At 37.1% G+C, this 21,627-nt stretch overlaps 1 protein-coding gene across 5 annotated transcripts in view; it reads right to left on the reverse strand.

Annotated features, from left to right (window-relative positions):
* LOC150104450 (DNA-directed primase/polymerase protein-like) overlaps nucleotides 1–21,627 on the reverse strand; it is a 369,024-nt gene that overhangs the window by 279,668 nt on the left and 67,729 nt on the right. Inside the window, exon 1 of one of the 5 annotated variants that reach the window (XM_090395150.1) lies at nucleotides 1,561–1,922. The exons of 2 other annotated variants lie outside the window; for them this stretch is intronic. In XM_090395150.1, the coding sequence (XP_090251276.1) occupies nucleotides 1,561–1,643 (83 nt within the window). In that variant the 5' untranslated portion in view covers nucleotides 1,644–1,922. Of the gene's footprint in view, nucleotides 1–1,560; nucleotides 1,923–21,627 lie in introns of those variants that run through there. 2 more of the 5 variants (XM_090395147.1, XM_090395146.1) reach the window with 2 other exon arrangements.

Below are 21,627 nucleotides of genomic sequence, written 5' to 3' on the forward strand. Positions count from 1 at the left end.
ATCTTTCACCTGTCCCACTAAAGATGCAGCATTGACTACACAGAGGAGACTGCATTTTGTTTTAGAACAGGATACCCATTTTTTCCATTAATGTTTTTTAATGATCTTTTTTATTAACCTTTTCACTGCTAAGCTCCAGTTATGTTGAGGTTTAAAAAGAATTCTTGCTGATCAAGAATGCTTTTGCATTATATCCAGTTAAACTCATGCAGTTCTATCTTCACAATATTTTAATTTTGCATATGCCCTAAGAAATCTTCCAGTCAATGTCACATGGTTTGTGTCTCTCCAGAGTAGCAAAAATAGGCTGACCACAAGTCATGAAAATTACATGAAATCAAGAAAGCAAGACCAATCAGCCAATAATGACCTTCTACTGTGGCTAATGACTTCAGTGAATTAGAAACCTTTATGCACATGTATGTAAACGTCATTTGCACAGTGTATATGCAAAATACTTGGTCATACGTTTCAGGTAACTATTTAAGAATGCTGCTGGTTAGTAATCATCAATAATGTTGATCACAATGAGAAAAAACAAAGGATCTTTCAGAGCTCAATAATGAGCTTATTGCAAGTTCCATCTGGCTGAAGCCACAACTTTGAAAAAAAATAGAAGAGCTGACTGGTTTCTCAAAAGTTGAGATCATCCGAAGTGTTTAATCGGGGGGAAAATAACCTGCTTTGCTTGTTAAGAGGTGTAACTGTGGTCCTAAGATCTGTCAAGAATGATACTACCATAAGAGTGATACCATACTACCATAAGAATGATACTAGCATGAGAAGGCTTGTACGGACAAACAGAACTTCCTGTGTGTGTAGCAATTGACCAAAGCATCTAACGAAGGTTGTTTCTGGCTGATATCTCACCAAACTATGTAGAGGGAAACGAACAGGACTGGTATTAGCATGCCTATATATAAACTAAAAATTTCTAATTCAGTGACAGGTATATGGAGAATACAATAAGAATAACATGAGCAGTAGACATGTCAGACATGAGTAGTTCTGCTGAATGTCTGCATAAGCATTTAGCATGGAATAGAAAGTGTTTATATCCTGCACATAATAGTTCTATATTCCCTGATAATATACAAAGTAAAACTAGGAAAAAACACAGCACTTGAAGATTTAAAATGACCAATGAGGTTAATTTTTTTAAATTTTTTCCGTACACCAAGCAACCATTAAAATACTATGTGCATCATCTGGTTACCAGCACTCAGATTAAATGGAAGATGCCCCCCCCCCCCCCTGTAACATTCGCATTCATTTTTGTTTCCCTTTTTATATGGCGATTCTTTCCATTCTGCGGGTATCTCTTCTTTTTTCGATATTGAATTTACCAGCTTATGTATACGAGTAGTTAATTCACTCTCCATATATTTAACGAGTTCGACTACTATTACATCAGTAACTGGCGCCTTGTTGTCTTTGAGCTATTTTATAATTTTCTCTACTTCAACTATTGAAGGTTTAAATATTTAGACAGCTATTCTACCCTAATGCGTTACATAAGCTTTAAAAATACATTTCAAATTTCTTATTCAAAACACTTACTTGTTTCTTTCCCATTGACCTACTGCAATATTCTTCCATCCATAAAACTTTACTGAGGACAGACACTCTTGTTTCTTTTCCATAAGGAAGGTTCGTGGTATTCGATGTTAATATACAATTGCAACTCCATAACCATTTTCACGCCATTTTCACTCAAAAGTATCTTCAATTATATTAATATGATATTCTTGAACTACTAACGCTTGACAAAACGCAACAGACGATTTGAAATACCCGCAAAGATGACGCAAAAACATAACTGAGTGAGCCTGCTCATTTCCCCAAAGCTAGCATATCAAATAAACTAAAGAAATAAATTAATATATTCTTCCATTTCAGACAGCTATTCGTTCTAATACATAAAGCAATACATACAATTTAGTTTTTTTTTTTCCTCACCCCATCTGATAAACTTAATAACATTTGGAAAAGCAACAGAATTCCCGCTACAACTCTAAATATAAAATTATACGAAAGTATAATTCTACCAGAAACTTGGACCTTAAAAAAAGAAGCAGAGAGGAAACTGTTGGCATTTAAAATGAAACGCTTGGGGAAAATAAAGAGAATTCATTGGACAGAATATATAAGTGCTGGAATTTTTTAACAAGTTAAAACACAGTTTTATGAAATTCGAAGACACAGTTGATAGTTTTTTAACACAATTAAAAATCAACTCCAATGGATTGGCCACATTGTGAGAATGGACCCGGAGAGAGAGAGAGACTTCCTCGCCTGGTCTTGGGTGTATTAATATGCCGTACAATAACAAAGGAAAAACAAAATTAACATGGCACAAAGCCATTAGAACTGCAATGGGCTTTCAAAAGGTGTTGGCATATGAAAGAGCTTACTTTTAACAAAGAAATGCACTTAACCCCCAAGGACTCAACCTGTCCTCGCTAAGGAAAATAAGACGTAGAAGAAGAATTAATAGCTGTATATATAGAGAGAGAGGATGGGTGAGGGCGGGAGAGAGAGAATTTCGTTAGCAGCTCAAAAATCAGGGATGCGTGATGAGGAAACATCCAGATGGCAAATATCCAGGTGCTTGCAAAGATTTTGTTCAAACAGCTGATGGGAAACGTAGTTTCCCAAATAGCAATATTAGCAACTAGAGTAGGTGCTTGCAGAGTGTAGTCATCAGACCAAAAGACAAATCAACGAATTCACCAAGAAGTAAAAAATTAGTTTCCAGAAATCGCGTAGCAATATATTCTCATGGCATTCTTCGATCACAAAGGGGCAATCCATAAGGAATTCGTTCCAACAGGAAATACTATTACTAGTGACTACTACTCAGAGGTATTGAAGCGTTTATTGGCAAGAATCATGTGCGTGCACCAGAATGGAAACAGTCTAGTTGGCTGCTTTTAAATAGCAACGCACCTGCTCACATAGTGATCAATCTTCAGATATTTCTTTCTTAAAACCAAGTTGCAGTGCTCAGTCAACCTCCTTATCCCCCCACCCGTGCTTGGTTCTAGTAGCAATTTTCCGTTTTCCGAATTGAAATTTAGTTTAAAAGAACGCCAATTCGACACGATTTATAGCATTCAGAAGAATGTGACTGCAGTATGAAATACCATCACAGCAGTAATGTTTCTCTTTCCACTGTTGTGTCAAAACTCTATTAGGGGTTGAGTGAAACGAACAAGAAAATATCATCCTTGTTCGTTGTTTAGGTTATTTGAATTGACTCTTTACTTTTTTACCACAATGTGTATATCAATCACACACATACAAGGTTCAAAACTCATAACATTTTAGTGTCATGTATGTGCAAAATGCAAGGCCTGTGTAGCTCAGTGGAAGTGGCACACTTTTTGCTTGGACTCTGACCAGAGCAGACGTATTTTATTGTGCTCCGCGTCCATAGCGTTTAGTGCTTTGTTGAAGGATTAAGAGCGTCGTAAGGCGATTATCAGTGCCCTCGCCCACGATTGCTAAATGCTTTCCGTGAAAATGGTTACTGTCTCGGGAACATCGTCAAGTAATCCGACCGCCCCTAGTCTGGCCGTTCGTCAAGAGAACTTCACCAAAGTAAACGGATCGAAGAATAATTTATCGGGAAACGCTACAGTCTCTTCCATGGATACCAACGTAGACATCATATCTTCAATAAACCTGCCCGAGTAACTGGACTGGAGTAAGGCCTGCATCTTACAGTGCGACCCAGCTGGAGCCCCGTACACCGAGGAAGACATCATAGAAAGCCTCAAATCCAAGGTAAGAGGTTCAGATGTCTGGCACTTCGGTGTCCTCAAATATAATTATATTTCCTTATTTCCTTTAAATCCATTGCTGTGAAAGAAACGTTTGTAAATTCTAAAGAATTGGATGTATGTAAACGTAAATGCAAAATCCTACCAATATCTAAAAATCGTAAGCTAGATATTATTATACACTGGTTACCCCCCCCCCAAATCCCAAACAGACTTGTGTCAATGCACTTCGAAAAATTTGGAAAAATCGAATGCATTGAACAAGTCACCAGTAACACCAGGGACAAAGAGTGGGCACATGTCCTTTCTAACAAAAGAAAAGTAACCATCACCTTGAACGAAGGCACCAAAACTGAAGAAATACCGTATGTCATAAATGTTCAAAAAATGACGGGAATAGTTATCATCCCAGGACGCCCCCACTGCATGCTTTCGATGCGGGAAGATTGGTCACTTAAGAAAAGAGTGCACTGCTCCGAAATGCGAGCAGTGTAATCGAATAGGCCATAACATGAAAGAATGTCCTGGGCAGACATACGCATCAATGTTAGCCAAACGAACGGCTGCAGACCAGCCAAGTACACAAAATGAGCTGGAAAAAGCAGACGATGTTCAAGAGAACAACTTAGAAGACATGCAACTGAAAAAAGTAAACGAAAAAAATACATCCGAAGATATTAGCAAAAAAAAAATACTCCCAAATAAGCAGCAAGAAGAGGGAACACCGCATGTAACCTCTGAAGAAAAATATATATAGAGAGGACATTACAGAAGAAAAAAAAAATGCCGGAAAAGATGAACTGCAAGAAGCAGTAACATCTTGCATAACCTCTCAGGAACAAAATTGCAGAGAAGTCATGGCAGGAAAAAAAGAATTTGTCAAGAAGAATGATAAAGAGGAGCTTACTATAAGTCCAGAAAATCTGGGTGGAAATGAAAAAAGCCCAAGTGCTTTCACCCCACATAGAAGGAACAAAATGAAATTTACGCCTAATGTAAAAGCAAAAAGAGAAAAAGATAAAGTAAAAACTCAGAGAAGAAAGATCTGCTGATTTCAAAAATTATGAAGAAACCAATTAATATAGTGAGCATTAATTGCAATGGTCTAAACAGTCAGCAGTCACAGGAATTATTAAGAAACATGATACATCAGAACCGCACAGACATTGTAATGCTACAAGACACGAGACTAAACACAGACTCAGAAACAGAAAAAAAATTTCACAGAAGCCTGCAATGTCATTACTACATCGTTGGCGAGCCAGCACAAGGTAATGGCATTGCAGGATTATCAACACTCATAAGAAAAAAAAGCAACATACAAATCATATCCCACAGCACCATAATAGAACACAGAGCCCTCGAGGTTGAAGTGGTCTGGGGAGATCAAATAGTGTCGTTAATAAACATCTACTGCCCTACCAATCACAACAACAAAAAACACTTCTGGGAAACACTTGGAAATAAAATGCTAAACATAAAAAATATCATAGCAGCCGGGGACATGAACTTTACTGAAAACAACAATATAGACAAAGAAATTAAAAACACTTCAACAAAGAACGACTTCACACGCATAATACAACGATGTAATATAAAGAACACATTTCGCATACTATACCCTACACGGAGGGAGTATACACATTTTTCCCCCACCAATGCCTCACGGCTAGACAGAATATACATAAGCCAGCATCTAAAGTCCACTGTTAAGGAAGTTTGCCATGCACCACTAACCTTTAGTGACCACCACTTGATCAAGGCTAAACTGTCCCTTGAGACCTTAGACAGCAACATATACACTAACAGAAACTACCCGCTATGGAAACTAAATAACAGTATTATTAACACAGATCAATTTACATCGGAAATTAAACAAATACTAGACAATATAAAAAAAATAACAAATGTAACGGAGGCATGGAACAAATTTAAAATACAAGTAAAAAAAGCCGCCATAAAGATAGGGAAACAAAAAAAATACAACACAAACAAAGAAAAAATAAACAAAATTAAAGAACTAATTCAGAAATACAACACAGACAGAACACTTCAAGAAAATAAAATAGCCATTAATGCACTCAGACCAAAACTAAAACAAATTGAAATAAAAGAGGCTGAAGGGGCCTGGGTTCGTGCTAAAATAAAAACAATGGAACAAGATGAAGGAAGGACCAAAGCTGCGTGGCTCTTTGAAGAGCAAAAAAAGCAGAAAGCACAATTTAATAAAATAAAACACGAGGGGTTAGAAATCGAGGGAGATGCAAATCTCCTCCGATTCTTCCACTCACAATACACGAATACATTCTCTGAAAAAGAAAACGACGAAACAGAAACACAAAACTTCTTGACACAACTACCAAGACTCACAGACAAGGAGGCAGAACACATAGACTCACCAATCACGCCAACAGAATGCAAGAAAATCATAAAATCCCTATCATTACACAAATCCCCAGGACCCGACGGCCTCACTGCGGAGTTTTACAAAGCGTACTACCCCCTGTTTGAGACACTATTTGTGAAAATGTTATCCGAAATACACAATTCGGAGAGCATCCCAGAACATGTCAACCTCGGCTACATAGCATTAATTCCCAAAAAGAAAGACACAGCAAACAACGAAGAGACACAATGGAGAGGAATCACACTCCTCAATACAGACCAAAAAATTTTAACTAAAATTATTTCCGAAAGAGTGCAGAGACACATAAACCAGATCATATCCAAATCCCAAACCTGCGGAATAAAAGGCCGTAAAATAGAAGACAATATCCTTCAAATTCGATGTATATATGAGCACTACCAGGCAGCATAACAACCATGTCTACTGGTAGGTCTCGACATTGAAAAGGCCTTTGACTCAGTGAGTCATCATTACCTGCATGAAGTCAACAAAGCTGCAGGTTTTGGTAAAAAATTTCAGAATCTGATTTCAAATATTTACACCACAGCAGAGTCTCGCCTAATCATAAACAAGAAACTGTCTGCACCGGTCAAAATTAAATGCTCAGTCAGACAGGGAGACAGTCTCTCTCTCTATGATCCTCTTTGGTCTCGCCTTAGAGCCGGTGATACGAGAAATATCGAAGCATCCCGGCATAACGGGCACTCACATAGGAGGTGAAGGAAAAACAAAAGTGCTCGCTTATGCTGATGATGTAACCCTAACCGTAACTACGGCCGAGTCCTTCACACTCGCATACAACATACTCAAAAAATTTGAAAAAGCGTCAGCACTCAAAGTAAACCTTCACAAGTGCCATGGGATGTTCGTCGGTAGGTGGGTAAACAGGCCTACTATGTCTAACGACATAAAAATAAACAAACACCTACCACTTCTGAGGATCGTCATAGGGGAACAAATCCAACACAACACACAATGAGAGCTTGCACATACAAAAATAACCAAGAAAATTACACAGATGAGACACAGACAACTATCACTAACAAGTAAAGCTAAAATATGCAATCAATACTTACTGTCTAAGATATGGTACCTCATGAACAATACCAACTACAATGGTCAAGCAGTAGACAGAATACACAGAGAGTGCGCAAAGTTCATCTGGGGTTCCAAATACGAACCCATCAGAAGATCCACAATATTCCATGACAGTGAGGCGGGAGGACTCGGCTTAATAAATGTACACCTAAAAACTCTAAGTGCGAGAGCAAAAATCATAGAGAGAGCTTACACGGAGGAAAAAGCGTGGAGCGCATATATAATATATTATATGCAGAAGATAATGCCCGACAAAGTAATATGTTCCCTACCGCGTTCGAATAGCAAAACACCGAGAATGTTCCACGAGATTGCGGAAGGTTACAACTTCATTAACAAATACATAGGAATAAACGAATTCTTGAAGATGAGACCTAAAGCAGCACAAATCAAACTCACGCGCACAGTTATACCACCACCACAACACCGGGAGATTGAAAGAGGGACACTAAGACTATCAAATGCACTTAAAAAAGCTTTCAATCTGCCCATAAACCCAAAATTAAAAACATTCTACTACAAAGTACACCACGCTTGTTTGCCCACCAAAATATGGTGCACAGCGAAAGGGATCCCTCTTCAAGGTCCCGCCAGATGTCATTTTTGTCCCCAACCAAAAACACTTTACCATTTAATGATGTACTGCCCTCACACCTCCCAAATATGGAACACGGTTCAAACATTCCTAAAACACAAAGAACCCTTAACAGAACACACATTATACTGGTTAAACGAAGGTAACATTAACACAACTAAAGCATTTATTATTATAACAACCATGTACTCGATTTGGACATACAGATGCGACAAAATTTACGGAAGGGAAACAGGACCAGACATACTCAAGAAAATAAACAACATATTAAAAGAAACAATCACAGAGACCATAAACAGAAACAAAATAACAAAACACCAATAGTGGCAAATAGGTCTCATCTCAGAATTCGAAGAACAACTGCAAATCATAGAAATAAAGGACCCACCATAAATTTTAAAAAAAACGCATAAAACACACATATACACGATAAAATAAATATACATAAGCGAAAGAAAAGCATATTGTAAACTTTTTCATTAAACTGTATAACCACTTGTACATTAATTGCTTTATGCTGTAATTAGTTGTAATTCTGTGCATAATATTTGTCAACTATAGAGGTTGTAGTTTAGTTTTTATGTATCCAAAATGTCAATGACAGTTTATATAGTGGAAGAACTTGATGACATTCTACTGATCCGGTGGGTAACTCAAATCTCTGCCAAAATGTAACCCTCTCCTTCTATGTTAAAACAAATACTACATATGTATATAGACAATTGCAATCTGAAAGTCATAATAATGAAGCAATAAATCATGTAACGATATGCAAAAAACAAGTTTTAGTAATTATATATTAAGAATATTTATGATATGTAAAGTAACTACATGTGTATGTATAAATATGGTATATGTAAATAGCGCTTAACACTTCATGATAAGTTAATAATGTATAATCCAAACTATATCTGTATAATCCAAACTGTATATGTATAATGTACAATTCAAAATGTTTACAGTCCAAATGTAAAAGCGTCAAGTCAAACATAACAAAGGTCTATAAAGAAGTGTCTCCGAAAGAATAATTATATGTATTATAAGTAAAATATGATTTATGAAAATAGAAATGTGACTGGTAACTTAAATTCATAATACAGAATTCCATGGATAGTAAAGTTATGTTACATTAAAAGAAAAAATACTGCTCAACTCATGTAAAAAGGACTGTAGGAAGTAGCAGACACTGAGCAGATTATTGATGTTAAAAAATAAGGGAAAATAAATTGTACATAATATATATTATTAAGATCAAGAAATGTAAATCAAAATGCCAATTAGAATAAGCAATCTATGTACAAATGTATATATATTTATTTGGATTGTACGTAGATGCTTTATGGTTAATAAAATATACTCAGTGGAAGTGGCACTTGCGTCCTCTGCGCTTGGTAGCCTGAAGTCAGACTTCAGTTCAAGTCTAGTCGCCGACTGGAAGAACTTTTTCTAAGCCTTTCTTTGACCGATTCCAGAGTTAGTCGATCTCTGGCACAGACAAGCGGGTTTTTCCTCCCGGAAACTCGGGTTTTTTTATCCCGTAAATTCAAGAAAATCGACCGTAGTACCTACATTATTTCAGACAGTAACATATCTTGTTAGGGTTAGGTACCAAGATATGGCAGCACTTGTTTGCCAGCCTCTTCATCGGTGGCTGCTACAATTAGTGATAGACATGGGCGAGCCATCTCTGATTGGCTACTGGTGGAGATTGAACTGTCTCCAAAAACTAGATAGGGTATAAAGGCCTCGCTTACTCCCTATAATGGAATAAGTTTTGGGATATTTCGGTAATATCTCGATCTAGTTTTTGGTTTTGGTACAGAGGTGTTTCTCAGCGCTCTTCATAGTTAATACAGCAATGATAAAAGTTTTTGAAATTTAATACTGATGATTAGTCCACAGTTCCTTTCTACATTAAAATAGTGATTGTTTGATGTTTCTCCTGTAGCGTCAACAGCGTGCTCGATCAGCAGAGCAGGTAAGACTTTTATTTTCATCTTCAAAAAATTTTTCAGACCCTCTCCTTTTCCCCGCCCTGTGCAGCACTTGGTGGTTGAAGGGACAAGGCAGGTCCTGCCCCCACTTCAAGTCTACATTTAATTATGGATTCACCGTATGAGGATCTCCCTTTCAAGGAACTTGTAGCTGATTTTCGGCACATCGGTAATATTTTACACACGAAATGGCCAGGAAAGGTTGAATTCCTTCAGATTATGGAGGTCGAGACAGAAGACCCTCAAACCTCCGAACTTTCTCTTAACCTTACACATGCCAGTGTCATTTCCCCCCGCTACAACAACTGACGTAGATTCTAATGATTACCAGGAGGTCAGCAGAAAGAAGAGAAAGAAAGAGTCTCTTGCTGCAGAACCTGAATTTGCATCTCAAATGACAACGCAGCACTATCTGGTGCAAGAACAGAGACAGATATATTGAAACAGCCCAAAGAGGATTCCATCAGTCATCTTGAGATCTAAGGAAAATTGGTCGTCACTTGCAGAGACGATGAAGAACAATAACATCAAGTTCTCATCAGCGAAAAACACAGATGAAGGAGTCCGCATACAGCCCGAAGGAACAACGGACTACCGCCAGCTCACCAGACTTATGGATGAACAGAAATTCCCATATCACACATACCAACTGAAAAGTGAAAAAAAAAACCTTAAGATAGTCATCAGAGGTTTGGTAGAAAACATAACATCAGAAGAGATAGCTACTGACCTCAGATCACAAGGCTTGAAGCCGATCAAGATTTCTCGCATGTATCAAGCAGACAAGCGCCCCATGCCTCTGATCTTAGTGGAGATCAGTAAAGATCAGAAAGAAATTTACGATCTTAGAATAGTCTGCAACTTGGTCATCAAGACCGAGCCACTGAGAAGAAAGGCATCGGCTGGTCAATGCCATCGCTACCAAAAATATGGGCATGCGCAAATGTTATGCAAAGCAGATTACAAGTGCGGTGGCAACAATCCCTCGCACACTAACTAGCGCTTAAAAACTACAGCAACAAATTTAGAAAACTGGTTCATAAAATGCAGAATATCTGTAAATGCCGATAAAAGCACTGCCATTCTTTTCACAAGAAGGCAAGCATCTCACTTTGGAGAAGTTAAACTTTTAAACACAGCCATCCCATGGAGATCTAGCACCAAATATCTAGGAATTCAACTTGATAACCATTTAAACTTTAACTCCCACATAGTTAATGCATGCAAAAAAAAAGCAAACTCTGCAATTGTACAACTCTATTCTCTCCTCAATAGAAGAAGTCAAGTCAGCACTGAAAACAAACTACGGATCTACAAAACAATTATCAGACCATCGTTAACTTACGGATCGCCGGCATGGGGGCACACTTCCCCCACCAACATCAAAAAGCTACAAGTTATTCAAAACAAGTGCCTCCGTATGATTTTCAACGCTTCGTGGTTTTTAAGAAATGCTCTCTTACATCGCGATGCCGATATTCCAGATATTCCAAGGTTTCTCCATAATATTTCCACTGCTTATTTTGCCAAAGCAGCTGTTCATCCAAATGAACTTATTCAAGAGTCATCTAACTATGACGAACACGATAAGTGTTCGTCATAGCAGCTCTGCTTATCGGTTCAGGTGTCTCCGTAAAGCCCTAAATAGAGTGAGCCAGGTGCTCGCTAACCTTGAATATACGTCTATTTCATAGCGATGAAGGGATCGGAATCCATGGGATTGATATCCATCAAGCCACATCAGTTATCAGGTATCAGTATAAGGGAATAAAAGGCGTTAGCTGATTTTTTTTTTTTTTAATGTGCAAAATGCAAAACGTTATACATCACTTGTGAAACAGTTGTGTTTTCTTAGCTCAGTCACTTCACTCCTGCCTTATTTATTCCCTCTCTGGACAATATTTTATAGTGTACAAAGAATAGTATATATCACATTATGAGGCTATCACGAAATCCCACATTAAAACGCCGTGTTATTTCTATTACGCTAATTAAGGTGGTTGTCTCTCAGAAACTCAAGAAATTCAGTTTCATCTTCCATATGTTGTCTACTATTAATATTCCTTCCATAATTAAAATTCTGCATAAGGAGTCTCCTGAACTTGTCTAATTAATTTGTATAGATATTAAATTATCATCGTCTTCAGACCTGTGAAACATCCTACTGTCACTCTCACTACATATCTTCAAAGTAATCAATGATTGCCATTTTTAACTCCAGTCTAAAAATATAATTAAATAAAAAATAAATCTGCTAAAGCCTTTATCAGAGTCGTCGTAACCCACTAACCCACAAAAGCAGATTTAGAAGGTGGCAAAACTGTATCTCAACTATTCAAATCATCGTTACAAAAATAAATAATAAATAAAACTTCATATATTTTCTTGAATTTAGGAGAAACAAAATACTGCTTGCCTAGAGGTGGCATATGCCATAACAACGATCCAATCTTTTATCCTGTTAAGGGAATAGGCAAGGCCATGTAGCCCTAACTTTTTGAAGTAAATTATACTTGACAAGAAATTATGCTCTTGTTTAATCCTTTATCCAAGTGTAAGTAAACAAAGTTTGAGAGTGAAGTATCGTCACGACTAGGCTACTTGTACGGCCCAAATTGCAGTTAGTTGTACTTGGTGGATTTGAGTTGGTGAAGACAGAGAGTTGTAGAGTAGATAGTATCGCATACGACATAGCACACTTCCTTTTGGACTGCTATGCTTTATAGATGTGTATACTGTTATGCATTATAGATGATTCACTACTCAGACAAGTTTCGACCGTTGTACAACTATCCCTCGATAAAGGGCAAATTAATAATAAGGTGATATATCCACTTGTATATGAAAAAAAAAATTTCTCCTTTACTTCAACCTTAATATTACTATTATTACTATTATTACGGGCAACTCCAGGGAGTCATTGGACTCATCGAGGGAGGCCCCAAATCATATTCATCACAACTATTTGACATTCATACAGTATCTATCATACCTCGCCTTAAACTCATTCACTGTCACAGCATCCACCACAGACTCAGGGAGCGCATTCCACTCATTCACTACTCTAAAAGTAAAGAACCCAGCTCTAACACCTTTACTAACCACACTTTTGCCCAGTTTCCATGGATGTCCCCTAGTCCTCCCACAACCAGCCCTGTACTCAAAAATATCTTCTGAATTAATTTTATAGAAACCCTTCAGTAATTTGAATGTCTCAATCATATCTCCCCTCCTCCGCCTATCAACCAATTTTTGCAACCCACAAATCCTCAACCTGTTCTCATACGGTTCATTCCACAGACCTGCTATCATCTTGGTCACTCGCCTCTGGATCCTCTCCACCTCCTCCCCATCAAGAAGAAACCTAGGTGACCAAATCTGAGCACAGTAGTCTAGATGGGGTCTTATCAAGGCTCGATACAGAGGAACAATAACCTGCTTGTCTCTGCTTGTCATCGTATTCTTCAGCAACCAAGTGATTTGATGAGCTGTTTTGGTCACTTTTGCAATGTGTCCCCTAAATTTCAATTCCTTATCTACCAACACTCCTAAATCTCGTGCCTCATCAATTTCCTGGAGCACGGTTCCACCAATGCAGTAAACTGCCGCCAATCTTTTCACCCCAAAATGCATAACCTTACATTTTGCCACATTAAACTGACATCCATTCTCCTTAGCCCAGACCTCCAATCTATCCAAATCATCCTGCAAAATTTTGACGTCATCTGCATTCACTATTGCCCTACCCAACTTCGCATCATCCGCAAACAAATGAACTGTTCCTCTCAGATCATTTCCTATATCATTTATGAACAAATTAAACAGCAGTGGTCCAAGAACAGATCCTTGTGGCACACCACTAGTCACAGGCCGTCTTGTGGACTCTACTCCCGAGTAAACCACTCTCTGATATCTCTCCGTCAACCACCCTCCTATCCATCTCACCAACCCTATGTCCATTCCCATATGCTGCAATTTACTGATTAGAATTCCATGTGGAATCCTGTCAAAGGCCTTGGCAAGGTCCAGTAGAATCACCGTAAACCCATTACCCTTATCCAGTTCAGCCCTCACTGTGTTATAATACGTGAGCAAGTTACTGAGGCATGACCTACCCTTCACAAAACCATGCTGTCCCCGATACAGTATCCCATTTTCTTCTATCCAATCTTGTATTTTCCTCTTGACTATTTTCTCTAAGACCTTGACAATGATTCCTGATATGCTAATCGGTCGGTAATTTACTACAGCAGTCTTGGAACCACCTTTATGCAGTGGAACTATTTTCCCCTCTTTCCACCCGCTCGGGACTAACCCAGACCCGAGACTCAAATTAAACAAAATGGAAATATCTTCCTGGCTCTGGCTGTCACTGATAAGACCTCAACAGGTCAAGCTCCTAGGAATGATGTTTTAATAACCTTCATCCTGGGATTTGATTCTGGGAAGAAGAGCAGTTCTGCTTGCTAGTAGGATTTTGTCTGCCACTGAGTAGATCCACTAATAAAAGTTTGATGAGTTTAGTTGTTATCTTTTTGGGTCACTTGGTGAGATTTGGAGTGATCTTGTAGATTTTTGGAGAGGTACCATTGCATTTTAATAGTACCTCAATAAAGGGCGAAACTGGTCGCTTTTCCATAACGCATAGATATAAAGTCCAAAAGGAAGGATGCTGAGCATCATGGGATAGTAAACAATTGACATGAATTCAACAACTTCTATATAAAAGAAACCTAGTCGTGAGGATAATTCACGCACAAACTTCGCTTACACTTTGATAAAGGATTGAACAAGAATATGTTTTCTTTGAGAGCCTGTGCAGCTCAGTGGATGTGGCGTTTGCATACCACGGCGCTTGGCCGCACGAAGGAAGACTTGGTTTCGAGTCTAGTCGGCGACTAGAGGAAATTTTTCTAAGCTTTTTTTAGACCGGTTCCCGAGTTAGTCGATCTCTGGCACGGGCAAGCGGGTTTTTCCTCCCGGAAATTCGGGTTTTTTCGTCCTGTAAACTCAAGAAAATCGACCGTAGAACCCACATTATTTCAGACATTAAATATATTGTGTTAGGGTTAGGGACCACGAGATGGCAGCACATTTGAGCCGTCTCTCTTCACTGTGTACCGCTTAATTAGAGACAGATTTGGGCCATCCATCTCTGATTGGTACCAGTGGAGATTGAACTGCCCACTCAGTCTCCAAAAGTTAGATAGGGCTAAATGGCCTCGCCTACTACTCCCCGTATACGGGAATAAAAAGGCGTTAGATGATTTTTTTTTTTATATTTTCTTTGTGAAGTATAATTTACTTTGTAGCTACATGAAACAAAAGTTTTCTACAACTAAGTTTTTGAAGATTGTAAACAGCCAATCTCTACCGAAAGCCGCACCTGAAAGCTGCCCAAAGCTCCCAATGATTTTCATAAGCGTCCAGATAGGAGAGTAAAGTAAACAAGTATCAACCTCGTGGTCTCTTTCCCTAACAGTATATATTAGTGTTTCTGTAATTGAGTATGTAGAACTAACAATATTTCACATTATTGTCTGAAATAGTGTGAATTGTGCAGCTCATTTTCTTCACTAATGGCATTAAAATCTCGAATTTAAGTGAGAAGACAAAAAATAGTTGCCTATGCCAGAGATAGATTAACTTGAGGAACCAGTTCAAAAAAAAACTTAGAAAAAGTTTCTATACTCAACGATTACGATCCAACTTATAATAGTATCTGTTTTTGGTGTTCTAGTACTACGGAAGCAAACAGCCAGGGCCGCATTCATAAGTGTGCGAACTGTGCGGAGGCACAGGGCCCCGCAAAGCGCAAAAAATTGAAAAAATCAATCAATTAATTTTTGTAATTATTATATAAATTAATATTGTAATTATTATATAAAAAATTATTATATAGAAAAATATATGTACATAATTTTACAACCAACTATTTTTGCTATAGTAAGCGAAATAAGATAGTAGCGTTAGTGATTGAAACTACTCTAATATACATAACAATATCGTATAACATAGTGTTAAATAGGGAAAGGGGCATTTTAAAACAGGTGTTTTTGATAATTTTAAGGAGTTTTTTGATTTTAGTTTATGATTTTATGAACAAGTAAGTATATACACGTACTGTCATGGCAATTTTTTATGTGACATTACTTGCAAAACATCTTAAAAAATATATTTTGTAAACTGGTTTTAGGTTATCCGACATCAGAGTTTTTCTTCAATAGCAGTTTTCAATCTATATTAGATTTATTTATTTTCTAATATTATCTATTTTAGATATATTTTATTTATCAGGTAAGTAATTTTGTTTTAATTTATTAACTTATTTTATAATTAAATCTATCGTATTTAATTCTAGAGTATGACTAGTCGTGAGAGAGATTATTATGGAAGAAAATACCCAAGTGGGCATGAAAAACGAAAGCGAAAACAAGAAAAAGAAGCGGCTGAGGAACGTCAAAGAAATTCACTGTTTAAATTTATGAAGTTGAATATCAGTTGATAACGGGAGTTCTGAAATAACTGCAAACAGTTCTTCGGCTTCAATATTAATTAATAATGAGAGTTCTGAAATACTCAAAGGAAGCGGAGAACATGACACGTTAGGTCAAACAATGAGCATTGAAGATCCTAAAACTGAGACACCAGAGGAAGGTGAACTATTTACTATTGATGATCCAGCAACATGGCCCAAAATTTAGAACAACGCAACACTAACACAAATTATACAACGTGGTCCACCGTCTCCTCCGACTGAAAATGATTTTCCAAAATATGACAAGGGGTGTTTTTCCACCGCTCACTATGTTAGGACAATTGCAAACGGAGAAAAGCCAAACAGAACATGGATTGTATATTCAAATTCTTCCAACTCTATTTTTTGTTTTTGTTGCAAATTATTTTCTTCTGATGATAATTTTTTATCTAATAATGGCTTTCCTGACTGACGACATGTAAGTGAAAGATTAAAGTCGGACGAACGAAATCCAGTGCACATGAAAAGCATGTATTTATTCACACAAATGGAATGTAATTTAAAAAATCACTTTACAATTAATCAGGCAAATCAAAATGTCATAAAATTCGAAACAGAACGGTTAAAAAATGTTTCAAGATGAATAGTAGCAGCAATTCTTTATTTATCCGAACATAATTTAGCTTTTAGAGGTAATTTTGATAGTTTGTACACAGCCCATAATGGTAATTGTTTTGGAATCATAGAAATAATTGCAACATTTGATCCACTTTTAAGAGATCATTTAATGCGATGTTCGGGGAAAAAAATTATAGATAAGAAACAAAATACGTATCTATCACCCATTGTGCAAAATGAAATAATTGTTGATATGGGAACGAAAATTCGATAAAATACTGTAAATATGAGTCGACAGCAAAGTACTATTCAATAATTCTCGATTGTACTCCTGATGTTAGTCATCAGGATCAAATTTCGTAATTTTTAGATTTTTACATATATTTGAAGCAGATATTGAAATTCGTGAACACTTTTTGACGTTTTTAACAACTAATGACACTACTGGTAAAGGTATATGAAAATATAAAATCACTTTTGAATAAATTAAATCTTAAATTGTCAGATTGTAGAGGGCAATGGTATGATAACGAAGCGAATATGAAAGGAGTATATAAGGGAGACCGTGCTTACATTTTAAATGAAAACGAAAGGCATTTTATACTCCTTGCGCCTGTTATAATTTAAATTTCATTTTAGGCGATGTTGCAAAATCATCAATTATAGTAATAATTTTTTTAATTTTTGCTATACAAAAAATATATACATTATTTGCTGCCTCAACTTCACGTTGGGACATATTAAGAAATTTGTTGAACAATTAACTCCAAAACCGTTATGTGATACAAGATGGGAATTTAGAATACAATCAGTTAGGGCTGTACGTTTTTAAATTCCAGAATTTTTAAATGTACCAAAAGAATTATTTAAACTGCATCAGATAATACTATCAAAGTAGAAGTGGTTTCAATATATGAACAAATAGATTCATTTGAGTTTATACTAAGCCTTGTAAATTGGTATGAGCTTTTGTCAAAAGTTAATTTAGTAAGTAAAGTATAACAAAATGCAAAAATTCCAATAGACTTAGCAACTAAGCATATTAAAGTGTTAGTGCAGTACTTTGAAGAGCAGAGAATATCAGGATTTGATAGCTGTTTTGAGATTGCTAAAGAACTGTCCAATCGATTAGAAATAGAAATTAAATTTAAAGAAAGTCGAGTACGTCGAAGAAAAGTATTATTTGATTATGAAACGCCTGATAAATCACACATAGGTGATAACAAAGATAATTTTAGGATAAATTTATTTTTTGTAATTTTAGATACTGCTCTGCAATCTGTCAAAAAAGATTTGAATTGCATCAAATTCACGAAAAATCATTTGGATTTCTTTATGATATGAAATTAATAAGAAATATGACAGAAAATGAATTAAAATTTTGCTACAAACTGCTGTACCAAAAATTAAATACAGATATTGATGAATTTGAATTTTACAATGAATTAATTATTTTTAGAAATATTGTTTCAGAAGATGCACCCATTAATATTTTAAAATTCATAATTACAAATAATTTGTCGGATATTTATCCAAATATTACTACGACATTTAAAATATTATTGACTAATCCAGTTACGGTCGCATGAGCAGAAAAGTCATTTTCCAAATTAAAATGAATAAAAACCTATTTTGCGATCTTCTATGTCTCAAGACCGTTTGTCGTCCCTGGGAATAATATCTGTAGAGCATGAAATTGCAAAAAAATTTGAATTTTGATAGCGTTATAAATGATTTTATTGATAAGAGTATTAGATTAAATAAAATTTAATATATTAAGATTTCTTTTAAATCTTATAAGTTGTTATACATATATTTCATTCTTTATAGTAAAAATGGATATTTTTTTCACATTTTTATATTATTATTTATATTATTAAATAAATCATTGTTCTGGGGTATTTATTATGATAATGTGTACTTACATAATAAAATAATATATCATGTACATACAAATACATATTTTTTTTACTAATTTTTTCTCTTTACTTAAATTGATGCTAAAGAGCATACTTGTTTATTTATGTGCATAAATATTTTTCATATTTGATTTAATTAATTAATTAACCAGATATTCTTCCATTTAAAATTTCCATAAATTTTACTAACGTTCAGGGGCCCCGCTTTTCCATTTGTCGCACAGGGCCCCGCAAAATGTAGAAACGGGCCTGCAAACGCATATCCACAAATGGGTAAAACGCCTATACTATCATTAATTGTAACTCAAAAGATTCTATTTTCACAGAATCGTTTGAGTTGCACTGTCTTTCTCTCTATTTGTGACAATGACTCAGTTTACATGCTCAAGTAATATCAGAACATGCAAAACTTTGTTATCTGAGGAGTAATACTGCATATCCTTGCATTTCCAGTTAGATAACGTTGCCAACCTCTCCCGTCACGTCTTATACCTTCCTACGTTCCCGTATATGGTTAATCCGACAGTGCGACCATTACATTTCCACCATCTCTCCTCACTCTAAGTATATATGCTTTATGCCCCCCCCCCCGTTCACTGTCTCTCTCTCTCTACCTTGATGATGATGAACAGCCTATTTTTCTACCCACTGTAGGGTGAAAGCCTCTCCCATTGCGGGAGGTTTTGGGTCTACTACTTCCATGGTGACCCAGTCCATATTGCGAGAGTGTATCTATACTTGGGTGAAGGAATATATGAAGGTGGAAGACAATCACAAACATCCATGCCTACGTGGAATTCGAACCTGCAGCCTATTGGCTGGAGAGCGGATACGCGAACCACTCGGCCAACCAGGCCGGCCTCCCTACCTTAACCACCCTGATTTCTCTGTTCCTTGCTCTCAGACATTCTCACTCTCACAAATTTTATCACTTTGGCTTGCTATAATCGCCTTTTCGCCACTGAAAGCATATTCCTCCCCTCCTGCACTCAACTACTTCTCATCATAATCCTGTTTTTTTTTTTCTTTCGTATATATGCACTCATTTTATATACGATTATGCATTTTTCTCTCTCTCAAATACATGCATTCACTATCTACCAATAATTATCCTGAGACTCCTATTATTTGAAGTTATGGAATATTCCAAATTTGTTAATAACCATAAAACCATGGTACAGGTAGTAAAAATTGGTATTCGTAAATTGGTTATCGTAGCAGTTGAATACAGGCGAATATAGCAGTTGAATTGGCAACACGACGTGAACTAAGTGACCTCGAGAGAGATATGATCGTGGGCTTTCACATTGGTGTCATCTCCATATGTGCCATTGCCACTCAACTCGAGCATCCAAAATCAACGGTTAGCGATGTTATCAACAAATGGAGACGTTCTCGCATCATTAGTACAGGAAAAACCCATAGGGCGGTTGCTAAAAGGGTGTTAAAATAGGTGGCACTCAAAAACCGGCTGCAATCGGCAGAGACCATCCGTGATGAGTTCCAGAGCACTAGTAACACGATGGCAAGCACTAATACTCTACAAGAAGAACTCCATTTACTGGGTTTCCATGGAAGAGCAGTGGCACACAAGCCGAACATCACGACAACGAACTAGTCTGGCCTGGTACAAAGAACTGGATAATTGACTAGTGGAAAACGGTGCTCTGGGGAGAGGAATCAAGGTTCACCTGTTTCCAGTCTGATGGCAGGGTGTAGGTGCGGAGGCAGCCTGGCGAACTCTTGTTATCATAGTGTTGTACCCACAGTAAAATTTGGTGGTTGAGGAGTAATGGTGTAAGGTACATTCAGCTGGTTTGGAGTAAGGCCACTGGTCAGTGTCCGTGGTTCCAAAATCAGTAGCTTGATATTCTGGATAATCACGTGTGCCTACACTGCAGAGATTTTATGGAACTGACTCGTTTTACTATCAAAACGACAATGCCCATGCCACAAAGCGCAGCTGTTATGGAATGGTATGAAGAGATGGGTGTTAAACGACTGCCCTGGCCTGCACAGAGTCCTGACCTCAACCCCCATCGAATACCTGTGGGACGATTTGGAGCCGCGATTGAAGTCCAGAGCAGCACGTCCTTGATCTGCTGCTGAACTCAGTGCTGCGTTAATGGAGGAATGGAAACATTTTCCACCAGATGTCTGCCTGGTATTGGTGGAAGACCTCCCTCAAAGGGTGCAGGATGTGATCAAAGCCAAAGGCGGACATATCCGATTTTAGTGTTCCCCTGCTGGTATCAATGGTTAATTACTAGTGTCAGGACAATTATTGGTGGATAATGTACATACTGTATACAGATACAAATGCACACACACAACGACAACAAAATACTCGCTACAAACACATAACACTGAATCAATTCGAATGCAGTAGAAGATCTTCGAAACCATTACAAGTTTCCTTCGATCTGTGCTACACATTAAGAAGTGTGCACTTTTTTGCCTCACACTGCTCAACTGTCATGCTAATAATCATCCCTACTCCTTTCCATTCGCGGTGTTAGCAGTTGGTGTCATACTTATTTAACACCCTAACCACATTCCAAAATACTATATACTATATACACTATATACTCCACCACGTCGCTGCACTACAACTTATAGCTATCTAACCAGACTTGTTGCTTAACGACGCATTAACTAGCTACATCAGCCGTTCTTGTCCACTCAACTTTCCCCATTACACCCATAAAAAAAGTTAGGAATAACGAATATGGG

Source organism: Typopeltis vanoorti, chromosome 7 (assembly GCF_054136105.1).
Source record: "Typopeltis vanoorti isolate ZY-2024b chromosome 7, IOZ_Tvanoo_1.0, whole genome shotgun sequence".
NCBI lineage: Eukaryota > Metazoa > Arthropoda > Arachnida > Uropygi > Thelyphonidae > Typopeltis > Typopeltis vanoorti.